The sequence below is a fragment of the Leishmania major genome, chromosome 23 (genome assembly GCF_000002725.2).
Source record: "Leishmania major strain Friedlin complete genome, chromosome 23".
Taxonomy (NCBI): Eukaryota; Euglenozoa; class Kinetoplastea; order Trypanosomatida; family Trypanosomatidae; genus Leishmania; species Leishmania major.
In genome coordinates, this window is record NC_007264.2 from 714,053 (window position 1) to 737,783 (window position 23,731).

The window sequence follows — 23,731 nt, forward strand, 5'->3', positions numbered from 1 at the left end:
GCCGTTGCCCCTCCCACTTCGCCACCACCCCCCTTCCCCCCTGTTTCCCTCTTCTTTGATTTCTGCTTGTTCAGTGCTGCTCGTACGCGCCCTTCATACTCACCCGTACATCCACAGTCCCCATAACCGCGTCTCGCCAGGGTCGCGTTCCCCCTCGCCCCCCCCCCCCCTTCCGCTGCCTTTCTCCGGCACTTGCTCCACCCTAGACACTCTCGCGGATGATACACACGCGCCTACGCGTAGCGCACAGGAGGATCTCTTAACTTCGGCAGGCAAGAATGCCTGTCATCCTGCACACCGGTGCTCGCGTCGCACCTGGTGACGCCATCTTCACATCCCCTGCTGCTGTGACGGCCTCCCACGATGCCCTCGAAGGTGCTGCTGCCGAGGAGGCGGAGGTTGTGCCGGGTGAGGGATGCGTGGTGCAGTACGTAGAGCAATACATCGCTCCTAGTGCGCCGACCTCGTCGGCGCCGTCGGCAGTGGTGGTGCGCTCGATTATAGCCACCCGTCAGGGCGTCGCGCAGTGGGATGGGCGCCTTGTGTCTGTCTTTGCCCTCGCCTCCTGCGCTCTTGCCTCGGCCGGCGGGGCAGAGTACGCGGCAGCGTGCGGCGCAGGCGCCTCGGACGGCTCTGCAGTCGCGTCTCCGCGACACGCCGTGCTCGGGCCGCGGCCGGGCGACACGGTGCATCTCCGCATCACTCGGCTGAACCGCCTCTTTGCCTTTGGCGAAATCATTGCCGTGAACTGGAGTTGGTGTAGCCATCGCAGCCTCTTCTCTGCGGCGGCCGGCGGCGGCAGCAACAGCGGCGTCTTCAAGGGCATCCTGCGACAGGAGGACATCCGACCGTTCAAACCCACGAAAGACCAGCTGCTGCCCCCTCCACTGTCGCTGGCTTTCGGGGTGGGGGATGTCGTGCTCGCCGAGGTCATCTCACAGTCTGACGTGCACCAGTGCCAGCTCAGCACCACTGGCGAGGGCTGCGGCGTTGTGGAGAGCTTCATAACCACCGTCGAGGGGCAATACGGGGGCCAAGCGAAGGTGAAGCTGGAGCATATACCCGGCCGTCGCGATGCTATGATGATTCGGAGCACGGGAGAGGTGGTGCCGCGGTGGTGCCCGCTGCTGCCGTGAGCGCTGCGATACACGCCATCATCGCGCCGTGGTGCTGGCTGGCGTTTCTGTGTGCCGAGGAGCATGCTGCCGCGACGCCTTCCTCTACACAGGCCCCCCCCCCCTCCCCCTCCCCCTCTCCTCGCAAACGCACGCACACATGCACGCTGACGCACAACCGTTCTCCACCGCACATGCTGCACTGCAAGGCGCCGCTGACGGCCCTCAACTCCCCCTAGCCCGGCCCACTCACATAATAGTCTGTAAGGTAATCCAACACTGATCGCGAGGCGTACACGGTGCCATAGGCACATCCTCACATTCCCAGGACGGCTTTCGTGTAAGCTACCACACGATGTCGTTGGTGTGCACTCCCCCCACCCCTCCCCTTAGTCCACCACCACGACGGCTTCTCCCTCTTCATCCATGACCGTGTCATCGCCCCTTCGTCCTCACCGCCACTGCTTTGCTATCTGAGCGGGGTGGGGTGGGTGGGAGCACGTCAGGAATGGCGGATGTGGAGGCGAGGGAGCCTCTCATGGGACAACCACGGTAGCAGTTTCAGGCATGAGTAGGGCGGTGGTGGCGATGGGTGAAGCGTTGAGCACCGCTACGGCGTATGTGCATGCGAAGCCTCGCAATCCAAGACATGCTTGCGAGATCATGCGCCACTCACCACCACCTCCGGCTCGGCAATGCATTCTATCGCTGCCTTTCCCCTCCTGCTCCGTTTGTGTGTCTGTGTGCCCGTCCTCACACTGCGCACGCACGACAACTCGCTCTCTCACTCGTAGACGTACACAGCGGAATCTCCTCCTCCTCGCTCGCCCTAAGCTCCACTCCTCTTCGCTCTTTCTCTCCACCGCGCACGTATCTCCACACCCTTGTTTCCTTCTCTCACGCACACGGCTGCTTTTCTCCTCGTGCTCTACTTCTCGAAGTGACACGTTGGTAAGTCGAGCAGCAGCTGCTCCCCTCGCTGGCAAAACGTTAGCTCTTCACACCCGGAGGGGGGGGGGAAGCGGGCCGCCGACTCTGCCCCTGCAACGCCGGAGGTGCCGGCGCGGTGCACCACATCGCCTGTTGAGAAGGGACGTGCTTCTGCCTTGGATAAAGCACAGCGATGACGGCACACTTCGAGGGGAGCGGACCGGCAAGGGGACGGCTCTGGTGCGTGTGCGTGCTTCGCTCTCTCTCTCTCACTTTGAACACTGCGCTGCCGACTATCAGGACCGTGCTCTGCGACCGACTGAGCGACTGCACACACACACACACTGCGCCCCGATGATGGCTGGCGCTACCTCGCCGGTAAGGCCTACATGATTCTCACCCTGCTCTGGACTGTGTGCTGATGACCGTCTTCCTTGCGGTGTTGGTGTGGCGCCGACAGCACCACGGCCCGTCAGCTCCGCGTCTAGCTGCCCTCTTGGGCTGTTTGCGGTGGGAAATGCTGATTGGTATGTCGCTGCTGCACCTCCTCCTCTCCTGCGGGCCTTCAGGGGGAGCCCCGCGTGGGGGTTGGGGGATGCCTTCACATACAGCGCCGGCGAACTTTCGTGGACTGCGTTATAGACTGCCTTGGTCGCGTCCAGCGTCTGCGCTGGTAGGTTCAGCGTGCGGTGGGCTGTGGTAGGCAAGCAGCACGCGCAAGGCGTGTCGTGGCCTACGCTCACCTCGCCACTACCTCAGCGCATCATCGGTCCCCGTTCCGCAGCTCCACGCACTCACTTCTCGCGTGAGACGACCTTTCGCCCCCCCCCCCCTCCCCTCCCCACCGAGGTTCCTGCCTCCATTTCTCTGCATAACTCTACTACCCCCTTCCTCAATGCTGCTTCCAACCGTCCCTCACTGGCTCTCAGCCGTCTCTCCGATCACAATCGTACCGCACGGTGTGTGTGTGTGTGTGTGCATGCGTTGCTGCTGAAGTCGTACTCGTGTTGCGCCCTCGTATTTCTTCTGTTCCTTTCCCCTCGTTTCGATAGCGCATCCCCACCGCTCCTGCCGCCTAGCCTTCTCTCTCTTCTGCTGCGGTGTGCCTGTTAGCGTGCCGCAATGCTCGCCACTCTCTTCAACCATGTCACCACAGCTCATACTTCCTATCTGCTCGCACGATGTCTTTCCCTTGCCCGACTGCTGATGCACTTGTGTAGCCCGCTCGCGTCTCTCCGCCGTCCTCCATCATGGAGTGCATGCCAGCGACTCTGCTGAAGCGCTGTGGTGGTGATGCGCCCACGTCTTGGCTCTCTTCTCACGCTGCGGCTCCTCGTCGCCCTTGACTCCTCCCCCTTCCCGCCTGACTCTTCCTCTTGCTCCTCAGACGCACATACGACCTCGCATCTCTCCTTATTAGTAGCAGGTCCTACCCGGGCTCCCCTACCCCTCCACCCGCTGCTGCGACACCGAACACAGCCTGCACAGACACGGCCCCTCTCTCTGATCTTCCTTCCCACTTTGCTTTTCCCCTACTTTCTGCTCGCCAGTGCGGCCCACAGCGACAGAAGTGATGTATTGCGGAGGTGACGGCGCCAAGGCGCTCTCGCCGACGAACCAGGCGATGCGGAACATCGACCACATGGAGCTGGAGACGCACTCAGCTTATGGGCTGCGCTGCGAGGAGGGCAACGCCATACACGCCCCCGTGCCGCAGCGGACCGTGTGGATGATGTATGTCTTTGCGTGTATTTCGATGCTGCTTAGCGCCGCGTTGTTCGTCTTATGTGTCATCTTTGCCTTTGTATTCGGGCTGCTACTGACGGGTGCACACGACACCTCCCTCGGTGCCTTCGTTGTCGCCGCCTTCGTCATCTCCGTCTTTGGGGCGGTGGCCTACCTGCTGACGACGTTGTTTGTGGCAGTGATTCTGCGGTGTTCGCTATGCTACAGGTGCAGGTCGTCGAATGCGACACGCCTATCCTGCTGCGAGGCCGTCATATGCGCTCTGATTTTGTTGTTCTCCTGCGCACTGTCGTGTCTCACCGGCTTCCTCCTCGCTGACCCGCGGTCAGACCAGAACAGGAAAATGTTGACTGCGATGTGTGTGCTCACGACCTTCTGCACACTGTCTTTCGGCGCATTTGTCGTGCTGCTCGTGATGCACGGCGTGCTGCGTAGGTAGAGCTGTGAGTGTTCCCCCCCCCCCCCCGCATCGGTTCTCCGTGCAGCGCTGCGGTGACGACGACTGGGCAGCATTGTCTTGTGGAGATCCATACCTGTTGGCGCGCAGATATGGCGATGGCGGACAGGCGGTACCGCGGGTGCGTCATTGGAGGCCAGAGACGAAGAAGTCGCTTCGTCGGCGCTGCCGCACACACGACCGCTGCGCTACACAATCGTCGCTGATGCGTGTCAGCCTTCCGATTCGTCTTTTCAACACGCGCGCATCCTGCCGGCCCTTCCTCTCCCCTCGTGCAGCTCTACGCCGCATACCTTCACCTTTTGGTCTCTTTCAGTCGCGTGCGTTCTTCGCTGCAGCACGCTGATCCTGCCTGTGGACCCCATCCGCTACGCCCTCGCGTGTACCCTCACTCACCTGTTCGCCCTCGCTTCCCTTTCTCTTCGTGTGATTGGATACCGTGAGCCGCGGCGTGGATGGCACTCTCCCTCGCATGTCCACGTGTGTGCTTGTGTGCACAGTGCGGCGAGGGTTTGCCTTGAAGAGGGAAAGTGGGTGCCCGCCGGCCGCCCCCTGGCTCTACGACCTCCGCTGTCTCACCCCTCTTTCCCTTTTCCTCTTCCGCAGCCGGTCTGTGGGCCTTTGTGGGTGCCGAAACGATGTTTTTCTTTTCGGTTTCTTCAACGGGTTTGCCTCCTAAGCTCTGTGGGTCTGTGTGTGCGCGGCATTCTCCAGACGACTCGGACTAACGAGCAGCACCGGTGCACCAGGTGCAAGCGCGAGGGTTGAATCTTTCGATGCACGCCGTAGTGCCCTTAGCTGAGCCGCTGTTTACATCCCTCTTCGTGCTGCTATTTGAAGTCCCGCTCCAGTCTTCGCTGCACTGCATCTTATACGTTTTTTTTTTGCTTGTTCATGCCAGAGTCCGCCACGCCTGTCCGGCCCCGTGCACATCTCAACGCGGTGAAACATGAAGGCTGGACGGAGAGGCGGGCCAGCACTCTGATAGCATGTTTTCTTCCCTTTCAGCGCGCCCACCCTCGGCCGCGCAACATGCGCTCGCCTCTGCTCCACCGCGACCCTGACCCTGTCGCAGACCCCATCGCGTGGTGCGGGGCAGCGCCAGTAACGCGCGTTGCAACAATGCGCCGGCTCCGCCATCTGCACGCGGCCTCAGAGTCTACCTCTACCCCCCGCTGAGGCGGTCGCCCTCACAGTCGCTCACCCATCATGCCGGTCGCCACCTGGTGGCGTCCCTCGGAGTGGCGCTCAGGCTCTCCCCCCCTCCCCCACCACTCGTGGGCAGTGCGAGGGCCGGGTGTGTGGGGATACACGCTCGAGTCGTGCGGACACTCTGCCCGCCATGTGGGTGGCACCGACGTGCTCGCTGTCGCGGGTGGTCCCGACGCCGCACCATCCAGTACCCGACCGCCGACATCCGTAGCGACACACCGCTCTGACTCCCCTGCGTCGTGGGTGCTGGGCCCCGTCACCACCAGAGGTTTGCTCTGGCATTCGGCATGGGATAGGTTGTGGAGGGGGGCTGCTGGGCCCTGCGATGCCACGCGCTGCGGTGTGTCCCCCCGTTGTCGGGGCTTACCGTGTTCGTAATGCGAAAGCGAAAATGTCACCAGTGCAGGGAAACCTTTTACGTGAAGGCAGGGCTGTCTGCCGAGCCGCTCTCTCTCTCTAGGGCGGCCATCAGTTTTGGATGGGAGCCGGGTGAATGGAGTGATGCGCGTGTGACGGAGCACGCCTCTCGCGTCTCTGGTCTGCACGGAAAACGGCCTCCGCTGATGCAGCTGACGACAGTTTTTCTTTGCAGCGTGGCGAAGATCCTCTTGAAGTGACGGATGCGCTGCCGTTGATGTGGCGATGAGGGAAGGCAACAACCACAGAGGAAAGTTGCGGCGTTCGAGTTGTTTGCTTCTCCACTGGACCGATGCCTTTGCTCTTTCTCTGTGTTTCATATCTTGTTTCCCGTTCTCTTTCAGAAGGGGCCGCAGTGACCTCGTGGCCCCTTTTCTCTCCTTGTTTCCATTTTCCGTGTCCTCGGCGTAGGGCCCGTCTCCCCATTGAACCCTCTTCGTGTCTCCACCCAGTGAGGAAGGCGGGAGGAGCCGGTGGTTTCGTACTCTCGTCAGTGCACGAAAACTATTCATATACGGTGTATTCATGTCCTTTGACGAGAAACATGCGCTCTATTTCTTTCAAAATGGCCCTCCGTGTACGCGGCACGGTCGCACACATCGAAGAGGTCAGATCAATGGCGACGAGCACGCCGACTCGCTCACGGCCTCCGCGCAGCTTTCACTGCCTTTCTCTATTTCGCCCTCCTCGCACCTACGGCGGCAAAGGAGCGGCGGCGTTCACATAAGTGTCTGTCTGCGTGTGCGTGCGTGCGTGCGTGCGAGTGAGAGTGCCGGACGCGTTGTCTCCCGTCGTCTCCTCCGGTCGGCGTGCTCGCTTAGGTGTTGCCGTCTTCCTTTTTCTTTTGACGTCAACGAAAAGAAAACCTTGGCCGCGGCGCAGCGCCGTGGCTCTTCTCTTTTCTCGCGGTGGTGGGGAGCAGAGAGGGAGCGTGGCACCTCGCGTCACCATCTCGATCACAGCCGCCTTACACCCCGGTCACCACTGCCCTAGCACCGTCTCTCTCTCTCTCTCTCTCTGTCGCACCAATCACGGTGAAGAGAGCCGGAGATGGGCACGAAAAACGGGACGTGCGTGATGGCTTATGTGTGCATGTACATGAGCGAGCGCCTGCCCTACTTTTCGGGTCCGATCCTTGTGCTGCGCAATGCGCTGCTCTGAGGGAAGTCACGGCTCATTCTTCTTGCTCTTGTCGCCATGCTCTCCGCCATCGCCGCCCTCTTTCCCTCTCTGCGCTTGACGTGTCTGCTGTGGTGACGGGACGGCTCGACCAGGCCCACGGCTCGCCGTCTTGCGCGCGCAGACTCCTGGGCGAGTGGCGCCTGCCATGCGCACGCGCCCAATCGCACACATTTAGCTATGCATGCGTGAATCTGTGCGTCTATCTTGCTTGATGGCGCACTCATTCTTCTCTCGCTCTCTCCTGTGATGGGCGTTTCTTGTGATGCGCGCACTTGCAGCTGTTCGCTGAGAACTCGAGTGTCTCCCCTGCACCTGTCTGCCCTGTTGGCACTCCGCTCGCCCTTCGCTGTCCCACCCCCTGTCCCATTCTTTCGCTTCGAAGACCAAGGAGGGGGAGGGAGGGAGAGCCACTCAAGTATTCGCTGCTACTGCAGACACTCAGCCGCCGCCCCTTCTGCCCTCTCTCTGAAGTCCCAACTCTCCGATTTAGCATCCTCCGGCATCGCCGGTGCACGACAACGCGCCCAGACGTGTTTAGACTTGCCGTCTTTCCCGACTCTCGCCGCTCATCTCCGCCCTCGTGACGGCGACGGCCGACGCTGCGTGGAAGGGTCATGAGAATGATGAAGCCGTTGTGCTATTCCCCAAGGCGCATGCTGTCGGCGCTCGCGGACTGTCAGCGTTCTCACATGGCTGTCGGTGGTGCTGGTCGGTGCGCTGGCCACGGCGATGGAGGTGATTGCGTGCTACATGATGGAGAACCTGGACAAGCGCTCTCATAGCGATTTGGACCTGGTGACTAAGGCAGTCATCGCAGGTGCGCTGTATGCGGCGGCTGCGGATGCGGTGATGACATCCTTTTCTCTCCAGCATCGCTGTCGTGGTGCCTTGTGCTGTGCGTGGTGTGCAGTGACTCTCCCCGTCTCACCCATCATGCTGCCAGGCGTTTGCGTGCACGCTTTTCCCTGCGCGGTCTCCTCCGGCCACGTGCGGAGCGGAGATGCCGACGCGTGCCTGTGCGTGTCGTGGCCCCTCACGCGTGCCTGTGCGTGTCGTGGCCCCTCACGCGTGCTTGCACCGCTTGCTTTGACGCCTTCCGTGTCGTGGGGATCATTTCTCGCAGGTGCCCTGTGCAACGCTGCGAAAGAGAGAAAGGCAGGCGCACGCCTTTCGACCTCATCGCCCCCATACTCCTCTCCGCTCCGCCCGACGCAGTGGTGCAGCGCTCGATGAAACGCAGCGCACGCTGCTGGCGTGAATGTTGTATTGTCTTCCCTTTTCCCTCCGGTGGGTGGACGGAGGGGGTCGCACCACGTGCTGCGCTGCCTACACCTCTCTCCCGTTCTGGAACGGACAGTGCGTACCGTGCTGCTGATCATTGCCCCACTGTTGAGACTCGCGCACGCATCGGCTTCCGCACCACCACTGCCCTCCACGCAACGGACGGAACGAGCTGTTGTGCGCTTGTTCCGTCCTACATACGCACGCGCTGTGCTGTGCAGAGTCCCGCGTGCGGGTACGTGTCTGCGCGTGCACTGCTGCGCATCTCCGTCCATCTGACGCTCCCTCCCACCCTCCCTCGCTTCACTAGTCGTCGCGCTTTGGGCCTTTTGCCCATCCGTGGCGGTGCCGCGTTTATCGCTCGCGCGTTGCCCTCCCCCTCCCCCTCCCCCTGTGTGTGTTTCTCTACTCTCTACACCGTCAAGCTCTCTTACGTGATATCACGCAGCAGCTGTTAAGTGTGCGCACACCGTCGGTGCTCATGGCACACCTGCTTCGCAGTTGTCGTCTCCGCACCAGCACCACCGCGGCACGTGTCGCATGCGTACATGTTTCGGCATTATCGTTCGCTCTCCATGGTCTTTTGCCACACGACTGCACTGCGCATGCTCCTTCCTATGTTGTGACGCCAGTTCTCCCGGCACCCTTGCTCTGACCTTCCGCCCTTCCTCATGCTTCTGCCTCTTCGCACACGCCACGCTCTCTGCCGGCCTCCAATATGGTTCCCCAGATCTTTCTACACACCGCTCGCGTGCGTGCGTGAGCTCCCTCTCTGCGAAGCTCCCTCACTTCTGCATTCGCCACCTTCCCGGCCACCACACGGAGGAACCAACCACGCGGCGAGAAACGAGACGCCACTGCCCGCACGAGCACACTTGCCCACACCCGTCTTTCTCCCCGCCAGACGTTCCGCCCGCATTGCTTAAGCGCTGAGGGTGATCTCATCTGTAACTCCTGTACTTTGCTGCTGTCGCTGGTCATTCGTGCCCATCCCATCGCGCGCACAGCCCATCGGATACGCTTCCTCTACGTCTGCTCTCGCTCCCGTGTCTGTCTATCAATCAGCGTCCTTCTCTTGCGCACCCACCCATCTTCCCCTCCCCCGACATTCTCTTCGCCGCCGCTTCGATGCCTCGCGGTCATGTTGGTATGTCCTCCATCGAGGCGCGCCAGCGGCGCGAGAGCTTCATGGAGAAGTTCAACGCGGAGCAGACGGTGCAGGAGCGCCAAAAGCGGACGGTCGAGTGGGAGCTGCGCGGCAACGAGCGACACGAGCAGAAGGACGTGCTGCGGTACATGGACGTGATACAGGCACAACACAACGACGTCCTCGTCGCGCGTCGCCGTCGCTTAGCAGAGCTGCTCACGCGTGAGAACGAGCTGCACACTTCCATGATGACAAGCCTCCCAGAGACCGACGCACAGCGCCGCGAGCGGCTCATCCGAAAGGCCCAGGAGCTCCGTGCCAGGCGTGAGGAGGCGAAGCGGCTGGACAACTGCGCCCGCCACGATCGCCTGTTCTGCGCAAAGATTGACTGCCTGCGTCAGGCGGAGAGCCGACTCAAGGTGATGCAGGTGGCGGATGCTCGGTATGAGCAGATGGACGCCGCCGCGGAGCGTCGTCGTCAGGAAGCTGCTGAGGATGTCATATACGCTCAGCAGGCCATAGAGGCGCAGCGAGTGGCGACGGAGCGAGATCAGCGCGACCTGGAGATGCAGTACATCCGCCAAAGGCGCATGATCGACGACCTCGCGGCGCAGGTGGAGGGCAACCGGCAGCGAAAGGAGGTGGAAAAGGAGATCGCGCGTCGCGATACCGAAGAGTTCTACCGGCTGCTGCACGAGGAGCAGGCAGAGGAGGCCCGTAAACGCCTGCAGCGGCGAGAGAAGAACCGCCAATTGGCACAGGAGATGATGGAAATGAACGAAGAGCTGAAGCGCGCTCGTCAGCAGGAGTACGAGCAGCTAAAGAAGGAAGACAAGGAGGCGCTGGAAGCTATCCTTGCTTCCCTCGCGGCGGAGCAACAGAAGCAGCGGGATGAAAAGCAGCGACGCATGGCGGCGGAGCGGCAGCACATGTTAGACCTCCAGAAGATGGCTCAGTGCAAGGACGACAAGCACGCGTTAGACAAGCTGTGGGAGGAAGAGAACGAGAAGCAGTGGCGAAAGCGTGAGGTGCAGTGGGAAGCCGACCAGGCCAAGCGCGACACACTGCTGCGCAACATTCTCATCGCACGCCGACAGCAGATTCTGGACAAGCGTCAGAAGGCCAAGGAAGACGCGATGCTGCGCAAGTTGGAGGACGAAAAGTTTCTCGAGTCCTTGTCGAAGGAGCGCGACATCGACGCTGCGGAGCGAGAGCGGCGCATGGCTCTCTTGAAGGAAACGCAGCAGTACCTCGAGTGGCAGATTCAGCAGCGCATAGCGGAGAAGGAGGCGGCACGGCTGGCCAAGCGCACTGAGCTGACGGATGAGCAGGCTTTGGAGAAGCAGTACGAGGATCGGATTGCGCGGGAGATGGCGAACTTAGAAGCTGCAAAGCCGGCGCGTTACCGCGACGTGCCGCTGCTGCAGAAAAAACATCGAAATCAACTCTTTTAGAGGCGCGTTAGCGCGACGACAATGCAGCGCACGCAGAGTGTGTTCCATGTGCTTGCTTGTGCTGGTGTGCCAGCGAGAGGACGGATACGCAGAGGAGTGAGTGTGTGAGTGAAGGAATGCGACTGCAATAGGCTGGTGAGAGGGGAAGGTGCGGGGCGCGAAAGGCGGAGATTAGATCTGCTGCGAGGTGAGGGAGGTCTAGCTTTCTGTCCCCCCCCCCTCCCCTCCCCCCGCATGGCTTCCTCGCTTTCTTGGCAGTCGCATCATTCCTCCTGTCGTCTCTTCCGCCGAGTCTGCCCAGCAGTCTGCTCAGCGCCTACCCTGCCCGTTCCCTTCGCGTTCACCGCACTTTGGCTCGTCCCTCTCTTCTTGCTCAGCATCCTCGACCACGCGTGCACTCCTTCCCACCCATTTTAGTTTCTCCTCTTGCGTGTCGTCGTGCTTGTATTTTGTTTCTCCTCGATGCGCGATTCTCTTGCTCGCGCGCGGCAGTGACTCCAGATACAACGGCGCATATGAGGCCGCAGCCGGCTATACTGTTGTCTTTGTATCTGTGATGGACTGGATGAGTGGTGGCGGTGGTGGTGGTACGAGGGGACGCTGTCTTCGTGATACGGTGGAGAGTAGCCATGCAAGGCAACCGGGACACTGATCACGTGCACACACACGCGTCTCTGTTTGAACTCTGCGTCGCGCGCCGCCTGCACTTTAGGCGGTCTCTTTTCTGTTTTTGTTTTGTTTCATGGGTGCCGGTCGTCTTGACAGCTGAGCGTGCGTGCTCGCAGCTGCCAGACGATGATGTATAGCACTGAGCTACTCGGCGGGGCGACAGCGAGGAGGTGGAAGAGGACGACGTGGTCGGCTCGACTCCCGCACGCGTCTTATTGACTTGTTTTCATCGTTTTACGTATTGTGGTTGTGCTGTGATTGACTGTGCGTGTGTCTGTGTGTGTGTGTGTGGGGGGCGGGTGCGCAGCAGCAGCGTCCGTGATGGTTCGGACGGTGATGCGCACCCTGCGGCGTCGGTGGCTTGTCGCGCTTGACAGCAACAACAATGTTGCTGAGTATGTAGACTACTTCTTTCCTTGCCTTTGCTCAATCTCTTGCCCTCTGCATCTGTGCAGTACGCGCACGAGTGTGCGCTGTTGCAAGATGCGGGCTGCTGAACTGACGTGGACGTTGTGTGCAGAAGGTGCTCCAAATCGATCAGGCTGAGCCCCCCCCCCCTCTGAGGCAACTCCCTCACCCACGGGAAGGTGCAGCCCAGCAGTGACGGTGTTTCCACGAGCTCCGGCACACAACGGAAAAGGCAGCACGAAATGGTGCGTCGTGCTTCCGTTTTTGCGTTTTCTTTCCCCGGAAGGTATCTGCCATTGTGAAGGAGGGCTGGTGATGGTGCGCGCCTCTCAGCCTGTATGGACATCCGGCACCCTCCGCAACGGTCTTCGTCCCTCCACGACTTGCACCTCACATCACTGCTGGGCGTTTTCATCGCCTGCTCCTCTTGTGTGCGTTCATTTTCCCGCTGCGTGCGTACATGTGTATCAACCAATCGCCTACTCCCGTCCTGCTTCACGTGCACGCTCTTTTCTCCCCCTAACTGCACACATGCACGTGGAGAGGGACCCTCCAGAGGAACTGCAAGTGGCAGAGGCCCTCCTCTAAACACTTACGCACACACACACATCCTCTTCCCTTACGCGCCTGCACAGCAAGAACGCCCACGCATCCGAGAAGGCAACACGCGCGTGCACACATCGCCTCTCTTCCACCGCTGGCGTGGTCTTTCATGTCGACGAGCAAATCGAAAGGAGTCGCATCCGCCTTCTGACAACCGACTACCCGCACGTGTCCCACGTCAACGCAGGCGCGAGCAAGCGCACGTACACACGTGCAGACGCGCACACACCGCTCGGCAGGCTCTCGTGGTTGTCACACGGGTCTGCATCATGGCTCGCGCGGTCGTACCAACGATGCGGCGGAACACCTTTCTGGCAGGAGTGGCTCCCGCCGTGCTGCTCCTCTGCTTCCTATGTGGCGTGGTGCTCAACACAGCCGCCCACGTAGAGGGGCCTCGCATGAGCCCAGTGTTGCAGTGCAGCGATGACTTCTCTCTCGTGTGCGCCGGCTCCACCTCCACGAGGAACTTATGGGGATGCATGATGCAGAACGCAGACCAGATCAGCAACGAGCTGTGCCGGGAGTACGTCATCGGCTTTTACGCGTGCACCAAAGACGCCGAAAAGCGAGGAAGCTGCGTCTATCCCGCTGCCGACTACGCCACCTCAGTGCGCCGCTGCCTGCGCACGATTCCGGCGGACAAGATATCGGAGGAGTGTCGGAACTCGCGTTTCTACTCCCCCATCGCTGAACTGATTGCTGCGAAGCGAGGGTACTAAGCGACTGCACGCGCAGCGGCTGTGATGGTGGCGGTGGTGGGAGGATTTGCTGACGTGGAGAATCCGTGAGAGGGAGAGCAGACGCGCCTCACTGTGCAGCGCTGTCTTCCCTCTTTCCCGCTTTCGACCCTCTCCTCGCCACTTGAGCCGTGGAAGAAGCCTATAGCGCAGGTGTGTGTGTGGGGGGGGGGTGATGCAGTGAGCTTGCGTAGCAACGAGGAGTGCATTACGCTCTCTTCCTGCCCTCCCCCGCCCACGCGCAGGCTTTCTGTTTGCCATCCCGTGGTCCTCCTCTACGAGAGACACATCCGGCGCTGCTGGCTGTAGCAGATGCTGCTGCCGGTTGTGAGACACGTATGTGGGATGGGGCCGGGGCTCTTCCCGCAAACCAGCGCTTCCGCTGTCACTGACGTGTGTCTGCTTGTGGATCTGTCTTCATCTCAGCGTTCGTGTGCCCGACGCTACCGGCGGCAGACGTCTCTTCTTCACGGTACGGTGCAGAGCCGAGAGCAAAGGACCGAGCGAAAGAAGTCCACCTGCAGCGGCAGAGGATGTTGTGCCTATGGGCATGGAGGGTAAGAGGCAAGCGGTGGTGGCGACAGCAGCCAGGGAGAGGGTGTCATCGGCGTCAGCACCGCCGTCATCCTTCTCCTCTGTCTTTGCTTCACCCACCCACCCACCCGACGCCCCCCTCTCTCATTTTGTTTGTTTTCTGGTTTCTGTTTTGTTGTTGTCCCGTTGTCTTCCTCATTGTCGCTCCCTTTTTTCCGGTGCGTCCCACTCAGTGCTCCCGCATTTCTTCCCCCCCCCTCTCCTCCCCTTTCCTCCCCTCCCATCTCTCTCTCTCTCCCTCGTCGTTCTGCGGTCCGCACACGCCCATTCACCTTCCTACTCCTTTTCTCATTGATGCTGCAAATCTCTCGTGTCACCCTGATCTCACCATCGACTGTCACCGCTCTGTAGGACGCGGCGGCCGCAGCGCTTGTCTTCCTGTTTTGCATTCCTTTTTACGACTTCGCGCGTCTTTGCGTCCCCGTGTGTGCCCCCAGCTGGCTCTCCAGCGTCGGAGAACTCCGCCTCATCCGCCCACCCCACCTGGCCGTGGAAGAACCCTCCGTCGCTGCCGACTGGCCGGCACGCGTTCGCTTCTGCACAGGCCCCACCACACAGACTTCATCCAGCGCTACCGATGGCATCCTGGAGGTCGTTTCTTACCGTTGTTTGCCCTTGCCGCCACCATTTCGGTGGTCTCATCGAGCATAACCTGCTCGACCGCAATGGTGCCGCTTCACACCTGCTCCCTCTCCAGCCACCCGCCCACCGCTGTTTTCTTGTCGTTTGTGGCGCTGGCGAGCACCTGGTGGCTGTACCGGGAGAGGCGCGTCTACGTGCTGCCACGTCGTCAGTTCCGATGGAGGGACGGCGACGGACACTCGTTTATCGAGTCGCGCTGGGGGCCGAAAGAGCCCAAGGATGCCATCGTCTTGCGTGCCTGTCTCTCTTCATTTTTCTTCACGTGCACCTCCGTATCCTTTAACTCCACTCTTGCTGAATCGCCTCTTATCGTCGTTCTTCCCTCGTCCCCGCTGTGCATCACCGTGGCCCTCCTTCTCTCGTGCATGCGCGCCCACAAACCCCGTCTGCGTAGACGGATAGCTAGCGCGCGCATCCCAGACCCAGACATACGTCCAGCAGCAGACAGCTCTGTCGTGCTTATCGATCAGATCGCGTGAGTACTATTCATCTTCGGCACTCGAAACCGACGCATATCGGGGCGGCACATCGCCGACCTTAACTTCTCTCCTTGACGCCGATCATGACGCTTGAAACGACCCCTGCGCCGACCTTCAGCTCCAAGAAGGAGCTGTACGACTGGCTGGTGAAGCAGGTGGAGGCATTGGTGCATGATATGAGCAAGCGGTTCACTCCGCAGGCTAACCTGGTCATCGGCCTCAGCAACACCGCGGCGCTCTGCTTTTACGAGCTGAACCGGTTCTGCAACCCCGAAGCGGCGCTGGAGAAGCTCAGGGTCAACTGGTTCGGCTTCTACCTCTTCCAAGCGCCTGGGCTGCTCGCTCTCGGGCCCTTCCAAGGCCGTCCCGCCTGCACGGAGATTCGCGTTGGAAAAGGCGTCTGCGGCACTGTCGCGGAGAGCGGCGAGTCGATGGTGGTGCAGAGCGTGCACGAGTTTCCCGGCCACATCGCGTGCGACTCGGCGTCGAAGTCGGAGATTGCCGTGCCTGTGCTGATTGAGAACGGAAGCGTCGTCGCCGTGATCGACGTGGACAGCACGGAGCTGGGCCATTTTTCGGAGGAGGACAGGGAGGGCCTTGAGCGCATGGCTGCAGTGCTCGCGCAGCACCTCGATTTCCCCATGGCAAGGGCTCTGGCAGTGAACCCGGCGCTCGGGCTACCTGGCTACTCCGCACTGGCCGGTGGCGAGAAGGCGTTGCAGCCGCACGGCGACGCCGAGGCGGTCCCGCAGGCGACACCCGTGACCACCACCACAACGACACCGGCAACCGTCACGGCTGTGACGCGCATTCCTTTCTTTAAGGTGGAGGTGAAACAGCCGGACGTCACCACTAAATGTGTGGGTGGGTGGCAGTTCACTCGCACAAACCTCGACCGCATCATGACGCAGGACGAGACAAAGCAGCTGCAGGACTCGCTCGGCATCTCGGCGCTGCCGGAGATCGCCTTTCAGGGCAAGACGCTCTCGGTGAGCCCAGAGTCTGATCGGGAGCACCCCTGGCTGCACTTCAGTGTCGAGGCGCTCATGTGCAGCGCTGCCGAGTACTACCAGACGGAGGAGTTCAAGACACTAGTAAACCCGCAGCTCCGCATCCCAGTTTCGGCGGGCTGGGAGTCATTCCATTTCGAGAAGTACGACCCAAAGGTGGACTGGGCGTGGCGCAACAACTTCTGCGGGCTCGTCCCTGATCGAGGGCGCCTCGTGGAGCGCCCGAGAGACGCCGCGGACGCACCTGGAATCAACTGGGACATCTTGAAAGACACAAGCCTTCTGATTCTCTTCTACGGTGATTTCGATATGATGGAGGACGACCTGCGCGATCACGGCATGGTGACGAGTAGCGTCAAGTACCGCGTCATGAGCTCCGCTTTCTTTGTTCTCTTCCGCCACTTTGTGCGCGTCGACAACCATGAAATTTGGATGCGTGAGGTGCGGGTCTTTCACGAGTTTGGGAAGACTCGCACGCCGTCTGGTGTGCCGCACATCGTCTTTCTGGAGCAACTGCGTCATGTGCGCATTGCGGAGCCGGTGGAAGGCGTTGACTGGAAGTCCATGTCCCCCGACGCCATCTCCGCCAAAGCCACGGTCCTTCTTTCGCGTGAGTGGATGCTGGAGAAGGTGGCGACAGCATAGCAACGTGTGCTGCGGGTGAGCTTCCCCTTGTTGCGTACTGCGGCCTGCGTGCCACACTTGTGCACACCGAGCTGGCGTGGCTGGTGCAGCTGCCGCTTCTCTGCCCCCCTTTTTGGTACTTCCCGCCACTTTTTTTTCCTTTCCGTGTTTTGCTCCCCCCTGTGTGTGCGTCGAACTTGCTACCATCCGCTCACGGCGTTCTGCTCGTGCGCGCGGCATCGCCTCCCCACACATCCCCGTCTATTCCGTGAGGCCCGCGTTGCAGCGTTTGGTGCTGTGTTGGGGTGGCATCCCCTGATGCGCGGCGCCCGCCTCTCGCGTTTCCTGTGTCTCTCTGCTTGTGCAGTGATGGCCACGTGCACCTTCCGGACTTGTCTCTCTCTCTCTCTCTCCGTGCGGGCACCTCTACATGTGCTTCACAGGCGCACGCATACAGACGCGCCGTCCCTCTGCTGCGCCGTCTCTTGCCCTCCCTATCGGGTGCTCAAGGGTGATGGGCTCTCCCCTACTCCTCTCGCACGCAGCCGCAGACAGAGGCACACAGTGCACTTAACCCACCGAGGAAGCGTAGCCGTGGCCTTTAATGGCAAAGGCAGGCGCGTTTCGAAGGCTCACCTTGGCTTCTCCACTTCGTCTCCATCTGCGCCAGTGACCCACTCCGCCTGCCACCACGTGTGAGTGTCTTTGAGTTGACCGGCAGCGACGCCGCATGTGCTACTCGCACCGTTTTCTGTGAGGCATCGGAAAAAGACCCCACCGGCCTCTCCCTCCTGCCTGCTGGATGGTCTCCTGTCTTTCTCTCCATCGCCCTGTCCGCCATCCCTTTTCTCGCTTTCCGACTGCTGTGTGTGTGTGTGTGCGGATACGTGCACATGCGCGTGGCTGCACTTATTCCTCCCGACGGACGTCGCGACAGATTCACAAGGTCGTATAGCCACCGTTGCATATTGTCTCCGGCTTCTGTTTATATAGATTCTCCCATACACGTCAATAGACATACGGGCACAGCTGCTTCGCCGTCGCGCTTCGCACGCTCACGCAGGCAAGTATGGAGATATTAAAGAAGACGGCTGCCTTCCGGGTTCAGAAACAGGTGGAGGGGCGACCTGCTGAGGAGGTCACGCAGCTCTCTCTGAGCGGCGTGCCGGCGCTTCCAGAGCTGTGGTCTCCCTACACTCACCTCACTCACCTTCTGCTGATCTGCATGAAGCCGAAGCTCGTGAGCCTCGACATCCTTGGCCTCAACAAGCTTCAAGCACTCCGCCTTCTGGATGTTAGCGACAACGCCGTTGCTGTTACTTCACCACCGCCGGCTGTGCCGTCGCTAGTTCGTCTGCTCATGCCCAACAATCAAGTGTCCTCCTTGGAGGAGGTGCGCCGGTTGGCGCAGAGCTTTCCGAGCCTGGAAGTGCTGGACGTGGCAGACAACGACGTTGACACCCCTGCGCACTTCGCCTCCGTTTTCGGGACATTTCCGAAGCTGGTCGCCCTCAACTCGCGTATGCGCGACGGAACCGAGGTTGTGGTCGAAGACTCGGACGAGACGGACAGCGACGAGGAGTGCGAGGATAGCAGCGATGAAGAGAGTGATGAAGAGGTGGGGCAGACGGGATCGTCCGGAAGCACCGGCCGTGAGACCGAAGAGGAGTCGGAGAGTGACACGGAGCCGGTGGCGAAGAGGACGCGCGCGGAGGGCGAAAAGGACGGCTGACGCGAGCCGAGAACCACCTCGTCAAAGTAAGTCTTTTGGAGCGTGACGCGTGTGCCTGTCCGCCATCTTCGCCGTTTCTCGAGGAGTCGGCACGTGTGTCTGTCTGTGTGTACGTGACACAAAGTCTCCACTGTGACAGCCTGAGAAGGAATGAACCAGCGCGCCAGCGCTCGCGTGTGCTCAGGAGAGCCTTTCACGGTATTGCTTCTCAGGCCGTAATGGTGCACCTCGTCGAGGATGTCGAATCAGCCATGGTGCAGACATCATCACAGAGGTCTCCGACGCGACTGCGATGGAGGACATATTTTCGGATACTGCGTTGATATGCCTGTCTCTGTGCGGTGCCATCTCTTCCTTTCCCGCACCGTCACCTTCGCCACATCTGTCTCTCTCTCTCTCTCTCTGCCTTCTCGCCCGCTCCTCTTTTCCGCCGCTCTCACTCGGCTGTGTTCCTGCGCACGTTGCCCTACACATACACGTGCACGCTCCACCCCCTTTCGGTCCATTCCGCTTATTCACCCGGTGCTGCTCAGCTGGATGCTGTCTCTGCCACGTGGATTGCTGCTCTCGCCGTTGCTTTCGGCCCCTCTGTCTCCTCCCTCCTTCCCTCCGCTCGTCTCGCTCGTCGTGTCGTCACTCGGCCATTGCCGACAGCGGCCAAGAGGGAGACGCAAACGCAAGCACGTTTCGGTGTCGCCTCCGCTCCCCGCTCCTGCGCCGTGCCATGTCCCGCTACGATATCGCTAGCGAGCCTACCGCCGAGACCCTCGCGCTCAACTACAAGGCGGTGTGCGACACGGTGGCGCAGGAAAGCGGAAACCGTCGCGTCACGCTCATTGCGGTGAGCAAGACCAAGTCGCCTGCATGTCTTCTAAACCTTTACAACCTGGGCCAGCGCGTGTTCGGCGAGAATTACGTGCAGGAGCTGGGAGAGAAGGCCAAGGAGCTGCCCGAGGACACGGTGTGGCACTTCATTGGTCACCTGCAGAGCAACAAGGTGAAGGAGCTGCTGGAGGGGGTGCCCAACCTGCGCGTGGTTCAGACCATCGACTCTGAGAATCTGGCAAGCAAGGTGAACGAGGGGTGCAGGAAGTACCGCGGCGGCCGGCCACTCGAGGTGTACATTCAGGTAAACACCAGTGGCGAAGAGACGAAGAGCGGAACGGAGCCTGGCGAGGCTACTGTGACACTTGCCAAGTACATCGCTGATGAGTGTCCGCTGCTGCAACTGAAGGGACTCATGACGATCGGCATGCCCGACTACACAAGTCGACCCGAAAACTTTGAGTGCCTCACGAAGTGCCGAGAGGACGTGGCGCAGGCGGTGCAGATGGCGCCGGAGGACCTGGAGCTGTCGATGGGCATGAGTGGCGACTACGTGAACGCCATTCGAATGGGCTCCACCGCCGTGCGCGTCGGAACCTCGATTTTCGGCCAACGCTACTACCCACACAAGCAGTGACGGGTGTAGGGCGAGGATCCATGCATTCGTCAACACGCCCCCAGACAAGTAGCAGCGGCCCTCGCGCGCAAGCGCCGCTCTCCTCCTCACGCGGATGCGTGGAAAGCGGAGGGAGGTGTGTGGTCGGGTCTTTGCCCAACAGGCGGGCACCCATTGAAAGAGTCGGTAAGGCGATCCGGTGACGATGCCGATACGCGTGCGTTTAGGCGAGTGTGCGCGCGGCTGTTTCTGTGCATTCTCTATTGCGTTGCCCACGGCAACCTCCACAATCTGTTTCACGGCGTATATAGTTTCACTCTTTCTCTCCCTTTCAGCGCGCCCACCCTCGGCCGCGCAACATGCGCTCGCCTCTGCTCCACCGCGACCCTGACCCTGTCGCAGACCCCATCGCGTGGTGCGGGGCAGCGCCAGTAACGCGCGTTGCAACAATGCGCCGGCTCCGCCATCTGCACGCGGCCTCAGAGTCTACCTCTACCCCCCGCTGAGGCGGTCGCCCTCGCAGCCGCTCACCCATCATGCCGGTCGCCACCTGGTGGCGTCCCTCGGAGTGGCGCTCAGGCTCTCCCCCCCTCCCCCACCACTCGTGGGCAGTGCGAGGGCCGGGTGTGTGGGGATACACGCTCGAGTCGTGCGGACACTCTGCCCGCCATGTGGGTGGCACCGACGTGCTCGCTGTCGCGGGTGGTCCCGACGCCGCACCATCCAGTACCCGACCGCCGACATCCGTAGCGACACACCGCTCTGACTCCCCTGCGTCGTGGGTGCTGGGCCCCGTCACCACCAGAGGTTTGCTCTGGCATTCGGCATGGGATAGGTTGTGGAGGGGGGCTGCTGGGCCCTGTGATGCCACGCGCTGCGGTGTGTCCCCCCGTTGTCGGGGCTTACCGTGTTCGTAATGCGAAAGCGAAAATGTCACCAGTGCAGGGAAACCTTTTACGTGAAGGCAGGGCTGTCTGCCGAGCCGCTCTCTCTCTCTAGGGCGGCCATCAGTTTTGGATGGGAGCCGGGTGAATGGAGTGATGCGCGTGTGACGGAGCACGCCTCTCGCGTCTCTGGTCTGCACGGAAAACGGCCTCCGCTGATGCAGCTGACGACAGTTTTTCTTTGCAGCGTGGCGAAGATCCTCTTGAAGTGACGGATGCGCTGCCGTTGATGTGGCGATGAGGGAAGGCAACAACCACAGAGGAAAGTTGCATCTTCCCACTCTCGTCCCCTACCCCACGCACAGATTCTCTTTAGCCTCTATCCGCCGCACCTTTCTCTTTCTCTCTCTCTCAGTGTGTGCGACGCAAGCGCCAACGCAGAGAGACAGATTTTGTTTTCCACCGCACCATCGAATGTGCCGCGCGCAAGACTGAAGTGGTGCGTTGCTACAGACTTTTGTCGTCTTTGATTGGGCGGTAAGACTGAGAACACCTATACCTGCACACCCGGCTTGCCCACGCGCGCAAGAACACGAAGACGTCTAGACGACGATGGGTGGCGCTACTTCGAAAGATCGCTATGACCGCGCCGCCGCAACCGGCATTCTGACGCTCAACACGCAGAAGGTCAAATCGTGGTCAAGCGTTACGAAAGCCCTCAAGAAGCTGTCCGCTCTCCGCATCATCACGATCACCCGCAACCCTCTCCGCGACCCCGTCCCGTATGCCTTCACCGCCCTTTCTCTCTGGGGCACGCTGGTTAGCCTCGACCTCTCTCACAACGGACTCACTTGCGCGTGCGCTCTCGGGAGTGAGGCACCGTTGTCCAAGACGCACGCTAAGGAGGCACGAGCACGCATCGCGACGGCTCCCGTGAGCAACGCTGCCCACGGCACCACACGGCTGCCCCTCGAGTCACTCAACATTTCCGGCAACGATCTTCACATGCTGCCTCCGCTCCTCGCTGCTCGCTTTCCGCGCCTGCGCCGCCTCGTCTGCACCGACAACAAGACGACGCTCGACATTCCGCTTTCACTGGCGCGGTGCGTTGGCCCGAGTAAGAGCCTCGAGGTGGTCGCACTCCAGCGTAACCGGCTGAAGACCTTCGTTATCGCTGACAGCACCGTGGATAAACCGTTCCCGGCGCTGCGAGAGCTCCTCCTTGATCAGAACCACCTGGGCGGCACCGTGAGCTTGGGCTTCGCAGCGGACGAGGAGGCGCCAACGATGGCGTCGCTAAGACGGATCAGCTTAGATGAGCAAAAGGGAAAGGAGCCGCTCCGCCGCGTCAGCGCGGCCATTTTCGCGCACTGCCCGGGCCTCACCTCCCTTTCTCTCCAGGGTAACTGCAACGAGGAGGAGATCCGTGACTCACTCGTGCGGTCCGACATCTACCGCAAGTGGCAGGTGCGCCAGAAGGACCGTGTCGACAAGAAGCTTCATGCCGGTGGCCAAGCGGACCTCATTTGATGCATGCCGTTTCCAGCATGCTCTGCAGACCATCGTCTGGGCTGTTCGCGACTGGCCTGCTGGTGTGGACTTTGCCGTTGCTGCATTGGAGTGGCTGGCACAATATTTCATGTCGTTCGCTGCCCATCATGGCGATGATGTTATTGCCGAGCTGATGCGGTGTGTACCTTTTTGTTTGTGTCGCAGTGTCACGCGTCTCTCGAGTAGATCGGCGCCTGAGCTGTCGCTCTCCATCTCTCGTCCGCTCTTTGTTGTCCTCCATTGTTTGTCCTGGGTGGCTCACCTTGCGTGTGCAGCTGCGCCTTATTCTTTCCTCTCTCTCCTCTCTTCTCTATTCCTTTCCGTGTGAGCCGGAGCGGTGAACTTCCCGACCGTCGAGACGACGAGAAGTCATGGAGACCAAGAATGAGCTGCAGTGACTTTCAAGAGCCGCATCGATGGAATCCGTAGTGCCTTGTGATCTCCCTCAACTCCCTCTCTACTTCTGTCCCCTTGACAGCCGCGAGGCACACCTAACCTGCCACCTCTAATCGCTTGTGGAGCCCACCCACACTTCACACGCCGAAGTACCCTGGCCGCGAGTACTCGCACATACACACACATATATATATATATATATATATATGTAGGGCACACTGTCCACACCTCTCGCACCCCATCAAGAGCGAATGGGGCAGTACACACCTGACGAGTGGTCGCTGTAGCGGCGCTGCTTCGCTGCATACCCCCCGATGCCACGCGCCGCGCTCGGGTCTGGATGGGCGGTCGCACGCTCACGGTCTGCGGACCCGATGGCGAGGGGGCCTCCCTCGACGAGCGCACCCGCGTCTCCGTGCAGATCGCACCCGTGGGCACCCTGGGGGGCTTGGCGCAGGCGCCAAGGACGACAGCGCGGATGCAGGCCACGCTGGCGCACCGGGCACATGTAGCGATAGCAGAGCCGGGCTGCGTCTTCTGCGCAGCCACCACCCCCAGGCTACGGCAGGATGCGTGCGGTCAGCCGACAACGCGGCCGTCGCGGTGCCTCGTGGGCGGCTACCGGCGCACGCGGGCAGGGCGAAGGGGTGGCGCCTGCGAAGGGGCGCGTCGGAGGCGGGGCCGCGCACTACCGTTTCGTGAGTAGAGCCACCGAACCCAGAGCCGCAGCTAACCGCCAAACGTCCGAGGAGGAGGGGGGAGTGAGCACGCCCACCCGCGGGGGGGCATTCGAGCGGACGTGTGTGCACAGCTGTCCGTCCTCCCCCCTCTCCACGCTGAGTGGCCGGTTGAAGGGGGACCCCCGCATCGTTGTCTCTCTCTCTCTCTTTCTCTCGCCCTCCTGTCGGGGGCGGTGGAGGGATGTACCGGCCTGAGCATCTGCCTGCCCCCCCGTAGCCCGTCGTCCGCTCTGCTTGTCGGTCTCCGTCTCCTCATCGCTTTCTCGCCACTTCCACGGGG

The 23,731-nt window shown here is 61.1% G+C and overlaps 8 protein-coding genes across 8 annotated transcripts; all 8 read left to right on the plus strand.

Annotated features, from left to right (window-relative positions):
- Positions 1 to 278: 278 nt before the first annotated feature.
- On the plus strand, positions 279 to 1,136 carry LMJF_23_1770 (putative Csl4p homologue; the record flags this gene model as incomplete). The annotated part of the gene is made up of 1 exon (XM_001683450.1): positions 279 to 1,136. One exon carries the CDS (start codon positions 279 to 281, stop codon positions 1,134 to 1,136), a length of 858 nt encoding a protein of 285 aa, XP_001683502.1.
- A 2,482-nt stretch (positions 1,137 to 3,618) lies between these two features.
- On the plus strand, positions 3,619 to 4,230 carry LMJF_23_1440 (hypothetical protein; the record flags this gene model as incomplete). The annotated part of the gene is made up of 1 exon (XM_001683451.1): positions 3,619 to 4,230. The coding sequence occupies one exon, from the start codon at positions 3,619 to 3,621 to the stop codon at positions 4,228 to 4,230; it is 612 nt and encodes a 203-aa protein (XP_001683503.1).
- A 4,058-nt stretch (positions 4,231 to 8,288) lies between these two features.
- LMJF_23_1445 (conserved hypothetical protein) lies at positions 8,289 to 8,798 on the plus strand (the record flags this gene model as incomplete). Its single annotated transcript, XM_001683452.1, has 1 exon — positions 8,289 to 8,798. One exon carries the CDS (start codon positions 8,289 to 8,291, stop codon positions 8,796 to 8,798), a length of 510 nt encoding a protein of 169 aa, XP_001683504.1.
- Positions 8,799 to 9,468: 670 nt separating this feature from the next.
- LMJF_23_1450 (conserved hypothetical protein) lies at positions 9,469 to 10,941 on the plus strand (the record flags this gene model as incomplete). The annotated part of the gene is made up of 1 exon (XM_001683453.1): positions 9,469 to 10,941. The coding sequence occupies one exon, from the start codon at positions 9,469 to 9,471 to the stop codon at positions 10,939 to 10,941; it is 1,473 nt and encodes a 490-aa protein (XP_001683505.1).
- Positions 10,942 to 15,156: 4,215 nt separating this feature from the next.
- LMJF_23_1460 (conserved hypothetical protein) lies at positions 15,157 to 16,728 on the plus strand (the record flags this gene model as incomplete). Its single annotated transcript, XM_001683454.1, has 1 exon — positions 15,157 to 16,728. The coding sequence occupies one exon, from the start codon at positions 15,157 to 15,159 to the stop codon at positions 16,726 to 16,728; it is 1,572 nt and encodes a 523-aa protein (XP_001683506.1).
- A 1,048-nt stretch (positions 16,729 to 17,776) lies between these two features.
- Positions 17,777 to 18,439, plus strand: LMJF_23_1470 (conserved hypothetical protein; the record flags this gene model as incomplete). Its single annotated transcript, XM_001683455.1, has 1 exon — positions 17,777 to 18,439. The coding sequence occupies one exon, from the start codon at positions 17,777 to 17,779 to the stop codon at positions 18,437 to 18,439; it is 663 nt and encodes a 220-aa protein (XP_001683507.1).
- A 724-nt stretch (positions 18,440 to 19,163) lies between these two features.
- LMJF_23_1480 (putative alanine racemase) lies at positions 19,164 to 19,901 on the plus strand (the record flags this gene model as incomplete). Its single annotated transcript, XM_001683456.1, has 1 exon — positions 19,164 to 19,901. One exon carries the CDS (start codon positions 19,164 to 19,166, stop codon positions 19,899 to 19,901), a length of 738 nt encoding a protein of 245 aa, XP_001683508.1.
- Positions 19,902 to 21,376: 1,475 nt separating this feature from the next.
- Positions 21,377 to 22,294, plus strand: LMJF_23_1490 (hypothetical protein; the record flags this gene model as incomplete). Its single annotated transcript, XM_001683457.1, has 1 exon — positions 21,377 to 22,294. The coding sequence occupies one exon, from the start codon at positions 21,377 to 21,379 to the stop codon at positions 22,292 to 22,294; it is 918 nt and encodes a 305-aa protein (XP_001683509.1).
- Between the last annotated feature and the right edge of the window lie 1,437 nt (positions 22,295 to 23,731).